The sequence below is a fragment of the Trichosurus vulpecula genome, chromosome 8, assembly GCF_011100635.1.
Source record: "Trichosurus vulpecula isolate mTriVul1 chromosome 8, mTriVul1.pri, whole genome shotgun sequence".
In the NCBI taxonomy this organism is placed as follows: domain Eukaryota; kingdom Metazoa; phylum Chordata; class Mammalia; order Diprotodontia; family Phalangeridae; genus Trichosurus; species Trichosurus vulpecula.
Window position 1 is genome coordinate 205,158,612 of NC_050580.1, and position 20,495 is coordinate 205,179,106.

Here is a 20,495-nt window from a genome sequence, read left to right on the forward strand (position 1 = left end):
ATGTATGGAAAGAAAAAGCATACAAGAGAGCAATCACTCCTTTTAAAGATTACTGAGTGAATGGTTCTTCCTGACTCAGAGGACAATTCTTTTTGGCACAAATCCCACCCCCTGTCATGGGGACCAAAGTTACCAAGGGTTCATCGCATTAACCCAAAGTGCAAGTCCTTCAGAGTTGAGTTATAGTGTTTCTCTCTAGGGCAGGACCATACCCAAGCATGCTTCATGGGATGGTTCCCAAGCCCCCAGTCCAGCAGATCAGGGGAACTGATAATTTTCATTACAATTCATTCACTCATTCATTTGTCCAACAAAACTTTACTAAGCACTCACTACATACTAGTTACTGTATCCTCATACATCCTGGGGCTCCAAAGACTAATAGTTCCTTCCAGCAAGGGCTTTACATTTTATTGGGGAAAGAAACAACATCAATCCAGATAAGCAAATACAAAATACAAAGTAATTTGGACAGGGAAGTGTCCTAGTCACTGAAGGAATAAGGATATATTTAATGTAGGAGGTGGCACTCTATGAGCATTGAAAGAAGCAAGGGATTTTAGAAGGTAGAGATGAGTAGGAAGTGGAGTCTAGACATGGAGAACAGCTGGGGAGATGGAACGTCATGTATGGAGAACTATAAGTATGCCAATTTGGCTGGATGTGGATTATATGAAAGAGAGTACAGTAAACCTGTGTGACCTGGGTTTCAAGCCCATTTACATAAGACTCTCCTCATTGCTGGAGAATTATTAGTGAGTGCTCTGTGCCTGCTTGAGGAGAGCTGGTAAGAGCTTAGGAGAGGAGAGATCATTTGTTTTTCTGCTTCCCATGTTTGGGAGAGGACACACACACATACATACACACACACACACACACACACACACACACACACACACACACACACAGAGTTCCAGGCTTTCTTTAGAGAGAGGTCCCTGCTGGGAAAGACTCTGGGAAGAAGCCAACATGTAGGGGAGCCAGCATTTTGATCATATCTCTGTTACCAATTTACCGCACTAGAGCCTTCAGATAATTTCTCTTTGGGTAAGATTGAGTCCCCCCTCTCTGTCTCTGTCTCAGTTAAACTAGCTTACTCTATGTAAGATAGTACATTCACTCTGGGTATTGTCTGGCATATTCTAATCTGTATACCTTCTCTTATTTCTGTTTGCTACTGGGTTGGAAATGGGTTCATCTACTATTTACTATGTGTGATGATTTTTGTGTAACTGGCATCTGATGGACAGTTAAACCTTCATATATAGCTTGGAGCACTCCTTCCCCACTAAATGGATAGCAACTAGAAGTATAGCTTGAACTTAAAAATTATTTTTCCTAGACTAACAGTATATGGGGGTGGTGGTGGAGCAGATAGATATAATTCTAACCCGCTCTCTCTTTTGGAGGAGAACAGAGCGGCCAGCCTCATAACTCCAATCTATTGCTTGCCTCCTGACAGGAATCAACCTCTCTCTGGCTATGCACCAGGTCCCTGTTGAAAGAACTCAACAAGATTGCATATACATGTATACATAGTTGTTGTTCAGTTGTTTCAGTTGTGTCCAACTCTTCATGACCCTATTTGGGGCTTTTTTGGCAAAGATACTGTTTGCCATTTGCTTCTCCAACTCATTTTACAGATGTGGAAACTGAGGCAAACAGTGTCAAGTGACTTGCCTAGGATCACACAAGTAGTGTCTGAATCCATATCTGAACTCACTGACTGCAGGCCTGGTGTTCTATCTACAGCAACATCTAGCTGCCTGTATACATACATATATACATATACACATCTCTCTCTCTCTGTGATTATGTATCTGTTTATCTATCAATATATACATGTTTTTTGAATTAAGTGATTAAATGAGTTTGGTAAGAACTTTCATTCATGGGGCTACAAGCCAACTTTTTTGCTTGAATTATTATATGGGAATAAGGTACACTTTCATTGTCCTTTGCACTTACAGAAACATTTATTAATTCTCATAATACTCTTGGGAAGTATTTATATCCTCTTTTTATAAACCAGTTAATTAAAAGTCATTGAAGAATAATGAAACTTATTCAAGACTACCAAGAAACTTCCACAGCATTTTTTTTAACCAAGGCCACATGCTGTTCAGCCTTGCCTTGGCATGTTCTATTTTATATTTATGTGTGTCAAGTTTTATGCCCTCTACTAAATTATAAGTACCTAGCCTTATTAGTCTTTGTAATCTCCTATTGTATAGTGCTATATTACTACCACCTCCATCACCTCTATCACCTGACATTGAAATGACACTTAATTTGCAAAGGTGCTTAATAAGTGTTGGTTGGAAGAAATGTTAGTGGCAGGCCTAAAAAGAAAATTCCAGAAAATCTTCGAGGGAAACCTGTAATCCAACCAACTTCAAATGTGTGATGAGCTTAGGTTAAAAAAATTTCCCTCCTAAATTTCCTCTTTTTAACCCCAAATCATTTTTTAAAATCAAAAGGGCATTTCTGTTCCAATGTATTGACCCTTAATTATCATAACAAAGTTCTTAGCTGGTTTTGAATATATTATCCAACTCTTGAATGTCTCTGCCTAGTTTTGAGGAACATACATAGCTGCTAGCAGTAGAATCTTGCTGCAATACAGTGATTCATTATTTCACAGCTTTAGTTATACCATTCCTCATCTGTAATCTGGGAATAATAATAGCGCCTACTCTACAGGGTTATGTGAGAACTCAATGAGATTACGTGTATATATACATGTGTTTGTATATAGAGATGTACATTATATGTGGATTTGCAATCTGTGCAATGCTATGGCAATGTTAGTATATGTATATAGTCATGTATGTCCACATGCACATATGTGTATATATGTGTATACATATGTATATATAAACACACACATTCATATATACACGCCTCTCCTTGAATCTTCCCACTGATCTGGCCTTCGCCTGAGGCTATAAGGCCTTCATTATTGCCAGGCCCAAATCTCTACCTAGGCTAGCCCTCTATTGTCCAGCTACTTCCCACCCTAGATCCTATCAAAATATCTATGACCAAACTAGCCCAGCCCTCCACTGTCTGTTACACCCTTAATCCCATTCCTGGAGTCCCATCCTTAGACTGCTCCTCAAGACCCTCCCTAAACCCCTCTTCCCATCACCTCAGAACCAACCCTAGATCCCTCTCACAAACTTTCTGTATATAAGACCCATCTTGCCACCATGAAGGCCCTCAGATTCAAAGATTGAATCTGGCCTGCTTGTCAGACAAGTGTGGTAAATGGTGAAATTTCTTAAGACTCTACCTAATATGGCGAATAAGACCCAGAGTGTCAGTATTTTGGGGTCTCAAGCACCTCTAAATCTCAACATATGGTTTCCTGATCTCAACATTTGAGTCTGAAAGATCTGAGTTCAAATTCTCCATTAGATACTTACTAGCTGGGTGACCCTGGACAAGTCATTTTGCTGAGGTTTAGGGGTGCTAGGACCCTGAAATAGCGGCACACGGTCCTACCCAAATGAATTTGACTCAAGCCTTCTTTCAGCCAAAGAAAAACAAAGTTTATTAAAGATCCGCCATATTGGGCAGACTCTTAAGGAATCTGAGCATTTGTGACACTTGTAATGGACAAGCTGGCCAGATGACTCTTCTATACAGAAAGACTGGGAGGGATCTAGGGTTGGCTAAGTAGTCTGGAATGACTGGAGGAGAGGTCTAGGGAGGATCTTGACTGGAGAGACCAGTAGGCTGGGGTGACTAGAAGTAGGAAGCCAGGAACCAAGAGAATGGGGTTTTAGATAGGATCCAGGGTTGGAAGTAGTCTAAGCAATCCGAAGATAACAGACACAGGGCTAGGCTAGGTTAATGGTAACATAGAATTGGGCATAGTGATAAAGAAAAGACTTATAGCCATAGGTGAGTGCCCTATCAAGTGGGAAGATTCAAGGAGAGTTCAAGGGGGTTCCAGAGCCTGTAATCTGTCAGTTTCACATCTCTCAGCCTCAGTTTCCTCATCTGTAAAATGTGGATGATAATATAAGCAATTACCTCAGAGGGTGATTGTGAGGATCAAATGAGTTAAGCATAAAATGCTCTGCAAACCTTAAAGTGCTATATAAATGCCAGTAATCTTTATTACTATTGGTTAAATCCTATCCCCTGAAATATAAGGGGCACTGTTCCTTCAAAGCAGGATCTGGTGTGTTTAGTTTGCTTTTCTTTGTATCTACAGAGTTTACTTAGCACAGTGCCTGGCCCATAGTATAGGTACTTAGTAAATGCTAGTTGAAGGAAGCTAGGTGACCAAGTGGATAGAGTGCTGGGCCTGGAGTCAGGAAAATTTATGTTCCTGGGTTCAAATCTGGCCTTAGACACTTATTAGCTGTGTGACCCCGGACAAGTTACTTGATCCTGTCTGCCTCAGTTCCTCATTTGTAAAATGAGCTGGAGAAGGAAATGGCAAACCACTCCAGTACTTTTGCCAAGAGATGAGTTTAAGGCCTGTCAGGTTATTCTCAACCTGGTTGAGTCCATTTGTCCATCCAGGGATGGGGAAACTTCAGCCTCAAGGCCGCTTGTGGCCCTCTAGGTCCTCAAGTGGGGCCCTTTGACTGAATCTAAACTTCACAGAACAAATCCCCTTAATAAAAGGATTTGTTCTGTAAAACTTGGACTCAGTCAGAAGGCCGAACCCAAGGACCTAGAAGGTCACATGTAGTCTTGAGGCCACAGGTTCCCCACCTCTGGCCCAGACAGTTTTTACTGGTGTGGCCCCTGTGCATGCTACAGCCTTTTGGAGCCACAGGTGAGAGGTGGGTGGCAGGTAGGCACCAAAAGTGGATGAGCCGCCCTGAAAAGGGCTCAGCAAGAAGCCCACACCGAAGTCCATAGTTCTCTTCCCTGAACATCCTCCCAGAACTGTTTAATGTCCTGCTGTGTAATACTAGATAAACCTGGTCACCTCTCTGGGCTTTTAGTTTCTTCATTCTCTGTAAGTGGAATAATAACCCTTGAATTACTTGCACTAACAGGGTTGTAATGAGGTAATCTGTGAAAGTACAATTCAAATGTAAGGTATTTTTTGTTTTTAAAAATCCACTCTGGAAGGCTCCTGAGCATCTAGACCTACCATAGAGTTTGGCATTGAGTAAGCCCTCAATAAATGTCTATTGAATTATTTGCTCAGGGCCAGGGAGGAGGGTGGGGAGTGAGTTGTTTTGATAATGGGCTATTTATGTCCCCCCTGCCCCCCACTATTTAATTGAAAAGTAAGCATCTCAGAGACTATAGGTGGAAAGAATTAAGGGACTGGGGTGGAAGGGGTTGGGGGGCGCGCATCATCATTGCCATGGAAAATACACTTGAGCAAAGCTCGAAGTCAGTGTTCCATTTTCAGTCATCATCAACTTGACTATCTTGATCTTGTTTGTAATTTTTTAAACTGGGGGGGGGGCTGTATTTCAGTGCAATGATCTCTGCAAAGTAATTAATTTAATAAAAGTTAATAAAGAAGAAGGCTAATCATAATAACAACACAGATTTCGGCCCTCTGATACAATCCCACGTCTTTCTCCAACCCAAACCATCCCCAATGCCCAAACCTACTAAAAACTATCACCACCATCACCCGCTCCAAACTCCAAATCCCGAAAGCCTCCGGGTGCCTCTTCACCCTCTCCTCCTCAACCCCACTCCCATTTCTATCTCAGCTCGACCTCCTTCCCTCGTCCTCTCCGTTTCTGGGACGTGTAGTCTCTCTCGGCGCTGGCCTGCGGCGACGCAAAGCCATCGTACTCCAGATCCGGACTCCAAATCCCAGCAGGCCGCGCGCCATCGATCGGCCTCCCCCGCCCCTCCCACCCCGCCTCTCGGTCTTCTCCCGCTCTCCTTTGGCTCAGCTCCGCTTCCCCTCCCCTCCGGAGCCCGGCACTGCCCAGCTCGTGCCTTCCTGTTAGCCGGAGCTGGGTGAAGTTCACTCGGATCAGCTGATCCGAACTGACAACAAGAGGGAAGGTGGAAAAAAAAAAAGGCGGAGGAGGAAGCGGGAGGTCGGGATCGGGGAAGGGGCAGATGGAGATGGAGCTGGAGCTGGAGCTGGATCAGCCGGTGCCTTAGGGAGCAGCCCCCACCCTTTACCACGCACCCCCGGGACCCCTCCCCGCGCCCCTCCCCCACGCCGCCGCCCGCCGCCGCTGCTGCCTCTTGCCAAGGGGCCCCGAGCTGCTCTATGGTGGGGTCCCCGGGTGTGTCGAGTACTGGGTGCCCAGGCCGCCGCCGGGGCTTGGTGGGGGGGTCGGGCCGGGGAACGAGGCCGCGGCGGGTGGGGGTGGGGTGGACGGTGATGTTGTGTAAACAATGGATCGGGCTGAGGGCTCAGCCTGGGTGCCGGGGGATTTTGGGGGAGCCTTCTTTGTTCCTAGGCGCTGCTCCTGCCCCTTTTGGGGCGGGGGGGGGGGTCGTGGCTGCTGCTGGTGCCTGGGAGGAAGGAGGGAGGGAGGAGAGGAGGGGAGCCAGTTGTTTGCTCGGGGCTAGGGAGGAGGGTGGGGAGTGAGTTGTTTTGAGGGTGGGTTATTTGTTTGTTACCCCCTCCCCCACTAGTTATGAGAGTTTCGGTGGGGTGGAGTAGTGGTAGTTACGGTTTGTTGCCCCCCAGCACCCCAACTCCAACTCCTCCACTCGCCAGCCCTGACCCTGGCTGAGGTTGGGGTGGTCAGCTTGGCTTGAGACTCCACAGTAAGGAAAGGACTCTTCTCTTCCTTTCTTCGGCCTGCTTTATCTGGAAATAGGGAAAATGATTGATTGATGGATTTTTGGTAGGGGAGGAGTGAATGTGCGTTTTTGGTTGGAAAACAGTGTTTCAAACTTAGTAGGTGGGGTGGGGCAAGGCCTGGGAGAGTTACTTAGGAATGTAACTGTTAGGGGAAGTGTAAAAAAAAAAAAATCCCACTTTCTTTTGCCTGTTGTTTTTTGTTTGTTTTGAAGTGGAATGTGGGTCTCGAATTCTTGACGGGCAGTGATGAGCCTATCTTTGGGGGAAACTATACAGAAAGATAAACAGTGCTTATTGAGAAGATTTTCTGTTGCTCCCTTTGTGAAGTTAAGGGAAGGGATGAAAGGAAGTACAGCAATTGTTTTGTGTATTTTTTTTTTGTTTTGTTTTTAAATGGAGACCCTTGGTTTTGTCTTTTATTAGACATCTGTCTGGAGTTGAAGTGGAAACAATCCACTTACAAGTGTAACCAGAGCTACCCAGGCCTTTGGTTGCACTTGGATTTAGAGTTTAATTTTTTAGATTTTTTTTCCTTTTTGTTTTTATGTTCAGGAATATATGTGGTAGTGGTAGTGCTTCCTTTCTTTTTCTTCCTTTTGGTGACACCTCAAAGGTACAGGACTGTTTGGTTAATTATTTAAATTTTGAATTCAAGATAGATAAGTAGATACTATTTTACTGGAAAAGAAGTCAGGAAAGATTCCTTTGGCCCTGTTTTTGGGCTCTGAGTTGTCTTTAAAATAAACACATAGGCACTGGGCCTACAGATCAGTTTAGCAATAGTTTGAAAGGTGTAATTTCTAGTATTGATACAGTTCTACTTGAGCTTTTTTGGTTGAGCATGTGTGCAAAAGTGAGATCCCTCTGAAGAGTATGACCTGACATTTAATCAGTCTTATTTTAAAAGTTTACTTCTGTTTTAACATGTGCGAAATCTTCTTCCTTTATTCTAGGCATCCCATGAAATACTGACTTGAGGTTGGATTATCTTGAAATCCACCTGACCACTGTCTTACATCACTAAAACCACAGGACAGAGGCCTCGAAGAGGAATCTACCTTGGTTGGCAAATCCGGCCTGACAAAGAAATACCTTTTAAAAGTTGAATTTTGATAACTTTTTCATCTGCACTTTATGGATAATGAGATCAAGTCAAATCAATGTTCCTGCTGATACAAAAGTCTTAGATGAAGAAGGTTTGAAAGTACAATCATTTGTGAGAGACAAAAAATCCTAATTTTTATTTTATTTTTTTGAGGTGAGACACAAATCTTTTAGGTCTACAGAATCCTGTGGAGTTTCTGTGCATCATCCGTGGGAAAGTCCACTCTAGTCTGCTTTTGAGGAGCAGTTAATAAGCATTGTATGGTGTGTGTGTCTCCTTTCTAAACTCATTATGAGTGCCCAGGCTTCCCCAGCAGAAAAGGGACTGAACCCTGGATTGATGTGCCAGGAAAGCTATGCTTGCAGTGGGACAGATGAAGCTGTCTTTGAGTGTGATGAGTGTTGCAGCTTACAGTGTCCCCGCTGTGAAGAGGAACTACATAGGCAGGAGAGGCTCCGCAACCATGAGCGACTGAGGCTTAAGCCTGGCCATGTCCCTTATTGTGACCCCTGTAAGGGCCCCAATGGGAACTCCCCTGGGGTTAGGCAGAGGGCAGCAGTGAGGTGCCAGACCTGCAAAATCAATTTGTGCCTGGAATGTCAGAAAAGGACTCATTCTGGGGGTAGCAAAAGAAGACATCCAGTTACCATCTACCATGTCGGTAAGGCACAGGAACAGCTGGAAGGAGAAGGCATGGATGAGGAAACCAAGAGGAAGAAGATGACAGAGAAAGTTGTGAGTTTCCTCCTAGTGGATGAAACTGAAGAAATTCAGGTAGGTCTCTGGTTATAGCTGGATTAATTTTTTAGTGCAGATAACTGAATCTTGAGATCTGGTCCAGCAGTTCTGCACAAGTCTAGCCCCTTCTAAGAGGTGTAAAAATTCAGGTTGCCCCAAGATTATAAGAGGATTTTAAATGGTTTTCTGGTTGATGACATTTTGGTAAGTTCATGAATAAATGCCACTGAAGAACTGTGTGCCTAGGTGTGGGGCAGAGAAGGTGTACTAACAGAGCATCCCATGGTAATATTAGGAAGTACAGCTTAGAAATGCTCTCTGCATTTCTGAGTGATCTTAAAGGCTTTGCTCAGGAAAGTATCTACACATTGTGACTCCTTATTTCATGTACAGTAGAGTTAGGATTATTCATTGTAAAGTCATGCATTGGAATTGTAATGGGAAAGCATCTGGGATCATTGAAACTTGATTAATAGGAAACGCCTTGTGAGATGGTGGAGTTAGATGATGACATTGCATTCACTTGCTATCATCAGGACTGTTCCTTCCAGACCAAAAAAACCTCATCTAGAAATTTTTTTTCCTTAATAAGCTTGTGGAAAGTATATCATAGTCTATACTGTATCTTGTTTTGTGTTTTTGATGTATACTCTTCCAGTCCACAGAGGTTTCACACTTACCTCCTTCCTCCACCCTCTTAACTCTGGGGGAGCCAATAAAATTATGAAGTGATCCGTATCCCATTTTGCCTCTAATCAGCAGTGCTTTGGCGGGATGGGAGTATGGGTTATAAATTATATCCACTAACCAAACATCTTGTGATTGGAACAACTTAGATCTGTGTGGTCCCTGTTAATTTCTTTATTGATTTCTTTTTACTATCCCTCTTTGGAATGCAGCCACAGTTCAGGTTGCTATGTCATGCTTTCAAAATGAGACGATGAACTGAGCTGAGCCAATACCACTGTCATTTATGCATGATGTGTTGGCACCAAGATTAGAGGCAGCAAGGAAGGGACTTTCTTGGAGTACTAAATCAGGACTAGAATAAGGCTCTTTTAAGGGGGGATTTCTTCCTAAAACATCATAGACCCAGAAAGAACCTTGAAGAAATTATCCACTTTAGTCATCTGCCTTCTGACAGGCCTAAATAGTCCACACAGATCATTGTTCATTCTTCTTGAGGGGATTTTTAGGGATGTAAAGTGTTCTCAGATTGCCAGTCAGTATTTCCTTGGGACACATTAGTATATATTTTTTAGTAAAAAAAAAAAAAAAGGGGGCGGGGCTAGATCGATTCCTCAACTAGACTGTAAACTCCTTGAGGGTAGGGATGACTTCTTAAGCTCCTGCCTTACCACTATTGCTGTACGCTGATAGGACTTTACATAATGCCAGCTACATTTTAGGCATTAAATAAATATCATCATAGACTCTCCTCATCTAGTGCAGTCCCTACCTGAGCAGATACCACTGACCCAAATTCAACAATTAAGTAAATGTTTCAGTGCCTGATCTGTGCTAAGCACTAGGGCTAAAGAGCTGAAAGGGACTCATATCTTACTGCATATAGTGTATTCAGAGTTAAGTGAATACAAGGGAGCTTGAGAAGAGGGAGAGAACTAACTGCTAGTGGCAGGGTACTTGTAGAAGGTGGCACCAGAGCATTCATGGGAAATGATTCCAAGAGATGAGGGGAGTACATTGGAGGTACTGAGGGTTCTTGATTGGTTAGAGAAAGTTGCTTCTCTGGAAAGCTTGTATGTTGAAACTTGTATCACTTATTATTCTTCCTGTAGAGATACATTTGTAGATCTTGGGACTTTCCATTTTTTTTTAAGCTAAGTCAGAGGGTTTGTCTTTTCTGCTTGCTAGTGTTGATCTCACTCTACTGATAGCGTTATCCTCTCAAAGCCTCATGACCTGGTTATTTCCTAAGATCTATTAGTTGTGATTTAGGTGTTAGTTGATTCATATCAGAAAATGTCAGAATAGTTATAGAAATACAGTTCTGTTTTAGAAAAACCCTTTGTTTTGCCTTGAACCATTTTTTAATTGAATAGATAATGTGGTAATGAATTTAATGGCAAGACTGAACATTGGTAGAAGCTTGCCTGTTATGTTTAAGGCTAGTAGCTAACTTCTGTGCTCCCAAGGAGTGTTTTTTACTGGCAAGAACACAAAGTAGGAGTCAGAAGACCCTGCTATTGATGAGAGGCTTTGATCAAATCACTTAATTTCCCTGGGCCTTAGTTTCTTCATCTTTAATAAGAAGGGGTTGGATTAGATAACCTCTAAGATCATCTCTAAAATTCTAAGTCATTCTTGTTTTCTCAAACAAAGAAAGTTATTCATTAGGTTTAGGAGTAGCACCCGCACCATGACTTAAATCAAAGGTCCTTAATCCGGGGTTCATGAAGGTAGTATTTTGTTAACAAAATTTCAATATAATTGGTTTCTTTATTTCGTGCTTCTTAGGAACATTATTCTAAAAAGGTATCTATAGGCTTCAACAGACTGTCAAAGGGGTCCATGATTATGTTGACTTTTAATTGTTGAGAGTTCTGAACTGATATACTAAAGAAAGTTAAATCAATGCATTTAACTAATTTCAAAGCATCTTGGATTAACTTTGGTATTAACTGATAAATATAGCCCTGGTTGGAAAAATCTGAAATATATCCCTATGCTTATTTGAAAATAGAGACTGATTAACCAGTGTACAATTTTCTTCTCTTCCCTCAGCCCCTCCAGAGATACCCAGGTGGTGAAATTACTGAAATCAGCATTCTCAGCATTTGGCCATATGCTGAGACTTAGTCTGGGAAAGTGATTATTTCTAGGACTATTTTCTAGTTGTTTCCATCTCTTTTCTAGACCCTATCAGAGCTTGAGGAAGCCATAGTATCTAACTAGTCTGCTACTTTGTTTCCAGAATAAGTAACTGGCCTCTATCCAACAGAGGTGGCATCTGAGATTCTAGTAACTCTGCTAGTAAGGGGGCTAGGAGAGAGAATGAAGTGAGTGCCTATAAATATTTTGCCTTCCTTAGGTTGATCTTGCAGATAAGTTCAAACAACTTTCATCCCAACAAAATTTTTGATCCCCTTGTCCCAAAAATAGACCATTTAAAAAAAATCCCTCCATCAAAAATTGATATTTAAATTTTTTTTTCTTTTTTTGTAGTATCTTTTTTTTAAACATCAGTTTCCAGAATACCACTTTCTCCTCCTCATCTGTTATTGGTCTGTCCCTTGCAAGAAAGGAAAATATTTTAAGCATATAGAACAGCTAAGTCTGACAACCTATGCTTTGTTCAGTGCCTGTTGTTTGCTGCCTCTTTTAAGTGGAAAGTTATGTGTTACTATGTACTGCCTTTTCTGGATCCAGAAACATCCTCGGAATGTTTTCTGATCATTTCAGTAGTCTGAGTTCAACTGCCTTTTCGTGCAGATTGTTTTTTAACATTATTGTCATCATATCTGTTCACTTGGTTTTGCATTTTTTGCTGAGCTTTACTTGCTATGTCTTCCCATGTTTCTCTTATGTTCCTCATGTTTGAAAGGTTTTCTTTTTCCATCTCTTTAACCCCGTCTGACATTTTCTCACTACCATTTCATCTTTCTCTTTGCTTCCCTTTACAGATTTCCTGCAACCATACTCATCCTGGAGCAGTGAATTGATAAGATAATTTAGCAGTTTTCATTTGTTTGTCTGTTTATTTATCTGCTGACTGACATCCTTTCTACATCATTAGGAGAGCCAAAGAAGTTTTTGTGCCAGAAGTCTCCTGTTCCTGGTTAGGTACTATCAGTTGCTGCTGAACACGCAAGATGATAAAAAAGCATAGCCTTATTTGACCTAAGAATAGTTAATAGAGGGGTAAGGAAAGTAGACACTGGAGAAGACACTTTCCTTGACCCAGGAATAGATAGTTGATGACCTTTGAGTTGAAGAGCCTTTTGATAAATGGAGTTTAAAAGCAGAATGTTTCTTATTTCCCCCAGTTAAGCTAGTGATGGTTCTAGCCTCCCTAAGACTGCTCCTTTAAGGGGACCCATCATATGCTTGGCTGCTTCACTTGTTTACAGTCCCAGAATAGTGCAACTCAGAATGCTGGGGCCTCACTCCCTTTCCACCTCCCCACCCTCATTGGTTAAACCAAGTTTGGATTAGTGGGATAGAAGAATGAAAAGTAGCAGTATATATTTTCCTAAGGCATGGGGAATCCCTTACCACAAACTGGCTGTTACAGGTTTGCCACATTCTTTTGTTCAGTGTGTTTTAGTCGCATCAACCCTACATTCCTTGGCTTTTCACATTACTGGAGGAGTAAATTCAGCTCAGTTTCTAGTATGGGGAAGCACTTTGGAACGCCAGCTATTCCCATCTTCGTTACCCTGATGTGCAGGCCAAAGAAGTAATAAACAGGTGGAGTTGTAATTGCCTGTGTCTTTCTTTCGTAAAGGTACAAACTTTGCCACCTTGATCATAGTGTAAAGGTCGTTTTGGACGATGTGTAAAATGCTTTGGGGAAGGATTGAATCATGACTTAAATATACTTCTTTTTTCCTGTTTTCTGTGTATGACATAGTTGTTCATTTAAATTGGATTAACAGAAATCTTCCTTGCACCACTTTGAGTCTTCCCAGATCATCCTTTATTTCTAGTCTTCTCTCGTATTTGCTGCCTATAAATATCTTCACATTTCTGCCATCCTTATAAAACCTTTGTTTGACAGCCCTGCCCCCCTCCAGTTCCCTCAAGCTGTTGCCATATATCTCTCTTCCCTGTCCTTGGCAGAGAAGATTATTAAGCCACAGGTACTCTCTTTATTACTTGTTTAGATTTTGTTTGATGAAGAGAGTCTTATAGGACTAATGTAAAAAAAAATTAAATATGTATTACATATATAATAAATAACATATTTCCTGTTTCTTCCAGTTTGCTTGCTCAACTTGATTCAGTTCTTTCTAATCAATCTTCTCTTTGAAAATGCTGATCTTCTGGATCAACGTTTGTGTTATGTGGGTGTGTTACTTTCATTTCCACATATTTCCCTTCCCCTCCTTTACCCAGCAAGTCATTCCTTGTATCAAAGAATAAAATCAAGGGTTGAGGAAGCAGTTTTGGGAAAACTAATCAACCTGTTACCCAAGTCTGACAGTATGAATTTGTTCTATAAACATGGACCAATTAAAAAAAAAGTCATTGTAGCCTCATGTGGGAAGAGAATATATGTAGCCGTTGGGGAAAGCAGTAGATAGTGTTTTAGACTTGGAGTTAGGAAGAAGTGAGCTCCATTGCTACCTCAGACGCTGGAAGGCAATGGATAGAGCACTGGAACTGAAGTCAGGAAGACTTGAGTTCGAATTTGGCCTACCTATGTGACCCTGGGAAAGTCACTTAACATTTCTCAGTCTCAACTTCCTCATTTGTAAAATGAGGATGGTAATAGCACCTACCTCACAGGGTTGTTGTGAGGATCAGATCAAAGGAGATAACATGGAAAGCGTTTTGCAAACCTTAAGGCACTATATAAAGGCTGACTCTTAGGGCTATCATTATTAAACACCTACTCTGGAGACACTAGGAATATACATGAAGATGTTGGAGTCACCTATGTAGAGGTGACAGTTGAACCCACAGATGGTAATGAAGTTACCAAGAGAGAGTACAGAGAGAAGAAAGGAGTACCCAGGACAAAATCTTGGTAGTAAACCTAGTCTGAGGATGTTTTGTTATGGGGATACTTTTTTTGTGACTGATAATCCAGCAAAGGAGACTTAGGATATTAGATAGGTTATAAGAGAAAGCAGTATTACTAAAAAGCCAGAGAGGAACAATTCAAATACTACAGAGAGGTCAAGAAGAAAAGGCCACTGGATTTGGCAGTGAAGAAATTACTGGTAAGGCATAGGCTCCAGTGGAAACTTATTGTTTGTCCAGCTGGTTCCTATCAAAGAACCACCAAAAAAACCTTCCCAGCTCTTCACTGGACTATGTTGGTTTTAAATTGTTCACTATTTGCTTAATTTTTTTTTTTTTTGCAAAACAGTGGACCATTAACCTGATAACAACCCTTTATATATACATATATGCAGATATATGTATATATGTGTGTGTATGTACATATATACACATACACACACATACATATATAGATGTAGCATAGAGCATTTGGGGTTCTGTCCCCTTCATTCTAATAGTTTCCCTGCCTCTAGGGAAAAAAGGCTGAGTGGAAGTCTCTTTTGGTTATCTAAGGAGTGGATAGAGCCTACGATCACTGAGAAACATTAGATCGAATATGAATCCAACAGTCAGAAAGACATGAAAACTCCCTCTTATATGTCTTTAATCTGTGCTCAGTAATACTTGAGATCTCTTTGTCTTTCATTTATCAGTGCTAGAATTGTTAGGACAGGACTGTGATCAGTTTTCTTAGGTAGCCTTTCTGTAAATAGCACAGGGTCCATTTAAAAGTTGACCTATATAGTATATGAGCTACTATGACTCAGCTTTTCGGTGGGCTACCTTGATATATTTCCTGTTCCTTCTAGTTTATTTTGCTCAACTTGATACAGTTCTTTCTAGTCGATCACTTATTTGAAAATGCTTATCTTCTGGATTTGTACAAGGGATTAATATGACCAGGAAAAGGGGATTCTGTGGGTATTATGTCTATAATAGACTCTTTGAGCCATAAAATACTGTAACAGATGGGTGTTTATTAAGTTGGCCCGACTGTTTTCCGTGTAGATGGGTCTGCTTGCAGTGCTTCCATTGACTTTGACCTGGAGGCTCTTTTGAGAACTTGGCTTCTAGTACTGAACTTTCTGGGGAATTTTTTTTGGCCCTAGAAGCTTCTTATAAAATCATTGAAGCCTGGGTTAGAAATCCTAACTGATTTTGTCTTGATATATCTGAGATAAGAGAATATTAGATAAGGAGTCCCAAGAGGAGTTGAAATAAGGACATATTAAGTCTTAGTTGAGGAAAAATGGAAAGAACTTTGGGGGAAAAAAATTAGAGAGTGCAGAGGGAAGCACTAAAGCAGGAAAAAGTGTGTTTCTATGGGGGTTAGGAAGAATGTCTTGATTTTTCCCCCCCTCCTTCTTTAATGACTTTTGAGCATTGATTAAAGTTTGTTTGGCTGTTTTGTACTGCCACTTGAGTGGAGCTCTGTAGGTGTAATTATATTAGCTCATTTTTCATCACCCAATCTTTGGCTTGACGATTCTGCTTTCTGATTGCTGGAAAGTGTGTGTCTTTGTGTCTGTGTGTCTGTGTATCTGTGTCTATTTCCTTCTCCATAGAGTTGGACTCTAGCCCCCAGCTTCAGAAGGAATCTGATTCCAGACACAAAAGAACTGAGAACCTAATACTGGCAACTAAGGAAACCTCAAGTCCATTGGCTTGTCGCATTATAATCTACTTTTAATTGGGCTTGCAGAACTGTTGTGTATCAAAGATTTAGGGCCGGAAGGGGTCTTGAGGGAATCTAGGCCAGCCTCTTCATTTTACAGATGAGGAAACTGAAGCCCAGAGAAGTGTAAATCATTTGCCACAATCATACAGGTAATTAAGCAGCAGAGCTGAGATTGAGAATCGGGTTCTTACAGAAAATCTAGAATATAAAAAGGGTAACTGCTTTATTACTGCTTGGTGAATCGTCTGAGAAATAGTTGGCCATGTTCTTGTAGTTGGTCTTATTCTTCAGTGTAGGTGAGTAACTTGCCTGAGTTTGGGGGAGAGAGATGAAATTCTCAAACCCAGGAACACACTCTTTTGGCCAGACCCTCTTCCCCACTTCTTCATTCTTCCTTCTTATGTGGGTCTATAATTTATTAGTCATTTCATGTCTACATTGTGTGAAGTGAAAGCTCTTACCCACCCATTGAATAGGCTTCAGGTGGGGCTGGGGGGGGGGGGTGTGGATGGGCTTGTGGGGCACTGGGAGATCTGATTAGAGACAGGCCCACACCCTTTCACTAATTAGGTATGAGGCCCTAGGCTAGTTAGCAAACTACTTTGCATGTTTGAGAGAGGTGTGAAGCCCTCAGGGCCCTAAGGGGAGTTGCTAAGACCAGAGCCAGTGGTGTGTGCTAGTGTTCTAGTGTTCTAATCAATCAGATTGTTCTAGTGTTCTAGGTTCAGGTTTTCTAGATTGTTCAGGTGTTCTAGTCAATCAGATGAAGTCTAGGACTGTATAAAAAGAGAGAACAGTAGAAACTGAGTACTGAGAGTGGGCAGCAGTATTCAAAAGCTGAGGGCCCGCATCCAGAGTGAAGAGTGCTGAACAGAGAGTTAGGATTCATGAGTGATCTTCTTATAGGAAGGCCCTAGCATTGAGGGGAAGCACAAGTATGGCTTGGTTTCCTGCTATAATATTTTGTTATAATCTCCTTGTTACTGTAGTGAGGTGGGCTTATCAATTTTGGAATATTATTGTCACAGTATCAAATTGGGGGCATTGGTCCTGAGTCTGATCCTTTAGAGTCTAAATAAATGTTATACTTCCTCTGCCTCCTACCTAGATTTTTCCTTATACTTCGAGATTCTGAACCATGGTCCTCGCAGAGGTCATGAATTTTGCCTTACTGATATAATTGTCATTTTCCTCCTTGAAGAAAACAAAAGTCCTGCTACAGCCAACTCTTTATCAATATGTGGATCATCTACAACAGAATTTTAATTTAATCTTAGGTGAGCTTCTGTCCATTTGATATATACCTTAAAAGTACAAATTTATGTGAACATTAATTTGAACAAAATAGTTGGCAAGGTAAATCTGCCACTGCTTTGGGAGAAAAAGTCTTACATTCCAGAGCCAGACATAAATGACTTTATTTGCTCATTTGATTTATCCATGACATTATTCTCCTTTCATTATTATTACAGTTAATTTGAGTTGATTTCATTTAAGTATAGTGTTAGATCTGAAAATCTTAAGGAGCCAGTTTCATCATTTCACTAGTTAAGAACCTTTTGTCAGTCATAGGTCTGACTATGTGCTTAAGATGCTCCAGTGGCTTCCTCTAGCCCCTAGAATAAAATACAAACTTCTCTGGTATTTAAAGCCCTTTGAAGCCTTACTCCAACCTGTCTTTCCAGACTTATTTCATATTACTCCCCCTCACACACACTGTTCCAGCCAAACTGGCCTGCTGCTTGTTCCCCTGTACACGACTTTCCGCCTCCTATCTCTGTGCCTTTCTAAGACTGTCTCCCATGCCTCAGATGTTTCTCCTTCTTATCTCCTTTTCTTTGAGTCCTTAGTTCCACCCAACCTTAGCTCAAGCGCTGACTTCCTACAGTCTGCTTTCTTGATCCCACTCCATTGTCTCCCGCCCACCAAAAAAAATTACTTTCTATTAATTTGTATTTATCTGTGTACATATTGTTTCCCTCCCTCCTCCCCGCCCCCCCCCCCATAATTGAATCTTATTGAGGCAAGAATTGTTTTGTTTTTTAATTGGTATCCCCAGTGTCTGGTACTTAGGTGCTTATTATACTTGTGAAATTGAGTACCTGCAGTGAAGTGTCATTTGAAGGTAAAAAGGTCTTGTAATGATAATATTCCCTTGGTCTTCTATGGCACCTTTCTTTTGAAAAGCATAAATTGATTTTGCTTGATACACCCTAATGGTATTTGAAAGCAGGAAAAAGTTTAGGGGTTACTTCCTTTTTAACTGATAGAGAATTTGAGACAACAGGGAATTAAAATAAGTTGCTTAAGGTCACATGATCTTTGGAGTTAAGACAAGACCCTAAGTATCCTGACTTTAAGCCTGATATTCTTAACATTGACTATCGAAGCCTGTGCTAGACTTTCTTGTTGACAGTTGGGAAAAGCAGGACAGGCTGTAGCCTTCAAAAACTGTAGGCTAGATAACTATCTATAAAGTTTTTTAGAAGAGATATTTGTGTGAATATTTTATCTGTTTTATTATTTGCCTCTGGGAGTTCTAGCTGGTCCTCAGAGTTGAACCCTTACCCTGGAAAAGTCATTCTTCATATATAAATGGAGAATGGAATAGGATGAGTTAGGCGTGGTCAAAGAAACTGAATCACCATTCTAAAAATAAAGTTCTTCAAAGACTGTCCTGTGGTTCATCTCATCATTAAAATGTCTAGTTCTTTCCTACCAGAGGAAGAGGGATATTGTGAGTAGTATATGAGAGAATGTGGTCAGTAGTAATTAGGTGAAATACTGGAAGGGAATTCCTACCCTCTCGAATAATGTAATGTTTTGGGGGACATTGGAGTGGAAGAAAGTGAATTTTGGCTCCTTAGATAACATGTTTGATGTACTTGTTATGTTTCTCTTTAGTACACAGGTCTTAAGAAAACAGCTGGCTGAGAAATGATGTTTGTGTTTACCTGCGAAAATATGTGTGTGTGTGTGTGTGTGCATGCGCGTGTGTGCGTGCAAGTACTGCATTGGGAAAATATGTTTGAGGTAGGAGGGACTTCCTTATAGTAAGAATTATTAAAGAAGTTTCATTTCAATAATATTTTGTCCTTTGAAACAAGGACAGCTTTTCATCTCTGACATGATTTAGGTGAAGCTTTGCCTAAAAGCAAGATGAAGAATTTAGATAATCTAAAGTACTTTTAACCCATGATCAAAACTCAGAATGTTCCTTCCTTCTTTCTCGCCTTTCTTCTTTCCCTTTCTCTCTTTCTTCCTGCAATAAAAATTCTGGTAGGGGAGAAGCAGGAAACTTACCCCATTTTTCATGTTTGCTTCTGTCTCCCAGGATTTTTCATTCTGGGGCAAATACAAGTATGATGCAGATGACTTTGATCAGGTTAGCATGGTGTAGTGGAAGGAACCCTAAATTAAAATTAAAAACTTTTGCTGCTTAATACTTTGTGTGACTTTGGTAAGTCACTTAAACTTTCTGGGCTTCAGACCTTTAAGGTGCTTTCTGTCTCTAAATTCTATGATCCTAAGTCACATTTAGGTGTGGAGGGGCAAGCACATATTTAATCAGTTCAAGCTCTCAGATCCAAGGGGAACAGCCAGGGCCAATATCCAGACATGACATCAGACTTCAGAAGCTGGGAAGAGAACGTCTACCAGGGTGAGAGAACAAATAGGGAGTCAGATTAGGTAGCAGGAATCAGGAAGTAGGATAAGGAGACTGGCGAGCCAAGAAGTCAGAGCAACAGGGTTAGAACTGAGGCCTAGAAACAAGTATAACAAAGGTATTTGTATCAGAGCTGGGGGTATTGAAAACCTATATGTGGATATGCATGCACGCATACACAGATGCACATGCACACACACAGAAAGTATTTCTTGACAAGAGCAGGAACTGGTTCATTCTCTACCTGGAGGTTAAGGTAAATTGAAGCTGCGGACTGTGTGGTCAGAGAGGGGTGGAATAAAGGGAAGAGTCTCAGCCTTGGAATTTTGCTGTCCTGTTCCACGATAAGGAATTAGAAGTCTTTCTAAAGGAACTTCAATTTCCTTAGCCTGTGGTAATGAAATGAAACCCTACAATGCAGCATGATGTAGCCTAGGAGAGTGTTTGTTGATCTTGGAGTTAGGGAAACCTGGATTCCAGTCACATCTTGGACACTTAGTAGTTGTGTGATCCTGGACAAGTTATTTGTTAACCTTTCTGAGTCTCAGTTCTTCATCTCTAAAATGAAGGGGTTGGTCCCTTCCATCAGGGTCCCTTCCAGCTCTAAATCTATGGTCCTGTGATGCTGGTGATGGTTGTGGCCCCACATACAAACCAGACTGCTTCTCTCCTGGTTAACTGACTTGAAATTTGCTCTCTGAACTGGTGTTTTCTACCCACCTAGCACTAACTTTGGATTTAGAGGGCCTGGGTTTATAGCCTTATTTCTCACTACCTTAGTTATCATGGACAG

The 20,495-nt window shown here is 41.3% G+C and overlaps 1 protein-coding gene across 3 annotated transcripts in view; it reads left to right on the forward strand.

The window, feature by feature from the left end:
• Positions 1 to 5,956: 5,956 nt before the first annotated feature.
• Positions 5,957 to 20,495, forward strand: part of ZFYVE1 (zinc finger FYVE-type containing 1) — a 56,582-nt gene continuing 42,043 nt past the window's right edge. Inside the window, exons 1-2 of one of the 3 annotated variants that reach the window (XM_036735642.1) lie at positions 5,957 to 6,006; positions 7,717 to 8,642. In XM_036735642.1, the coding sequence (XP_036591537.1) occupies positions 8,160 to 8,642 (483 nt within the window). In that variant the 5' untranslated portion in view covers positions 5,957 to 6,006; positions 7,717 to 8,159. Of the gene's footprint in view, positions 6,007 to 6,146; positions 6,224 to 6,580; positions 8,643 to 20,495 lie in introns of those variants that run through there. The other 2 variants (XM_036735640.1, XM_036735641.1) reach the window with 2 other exon arrangements.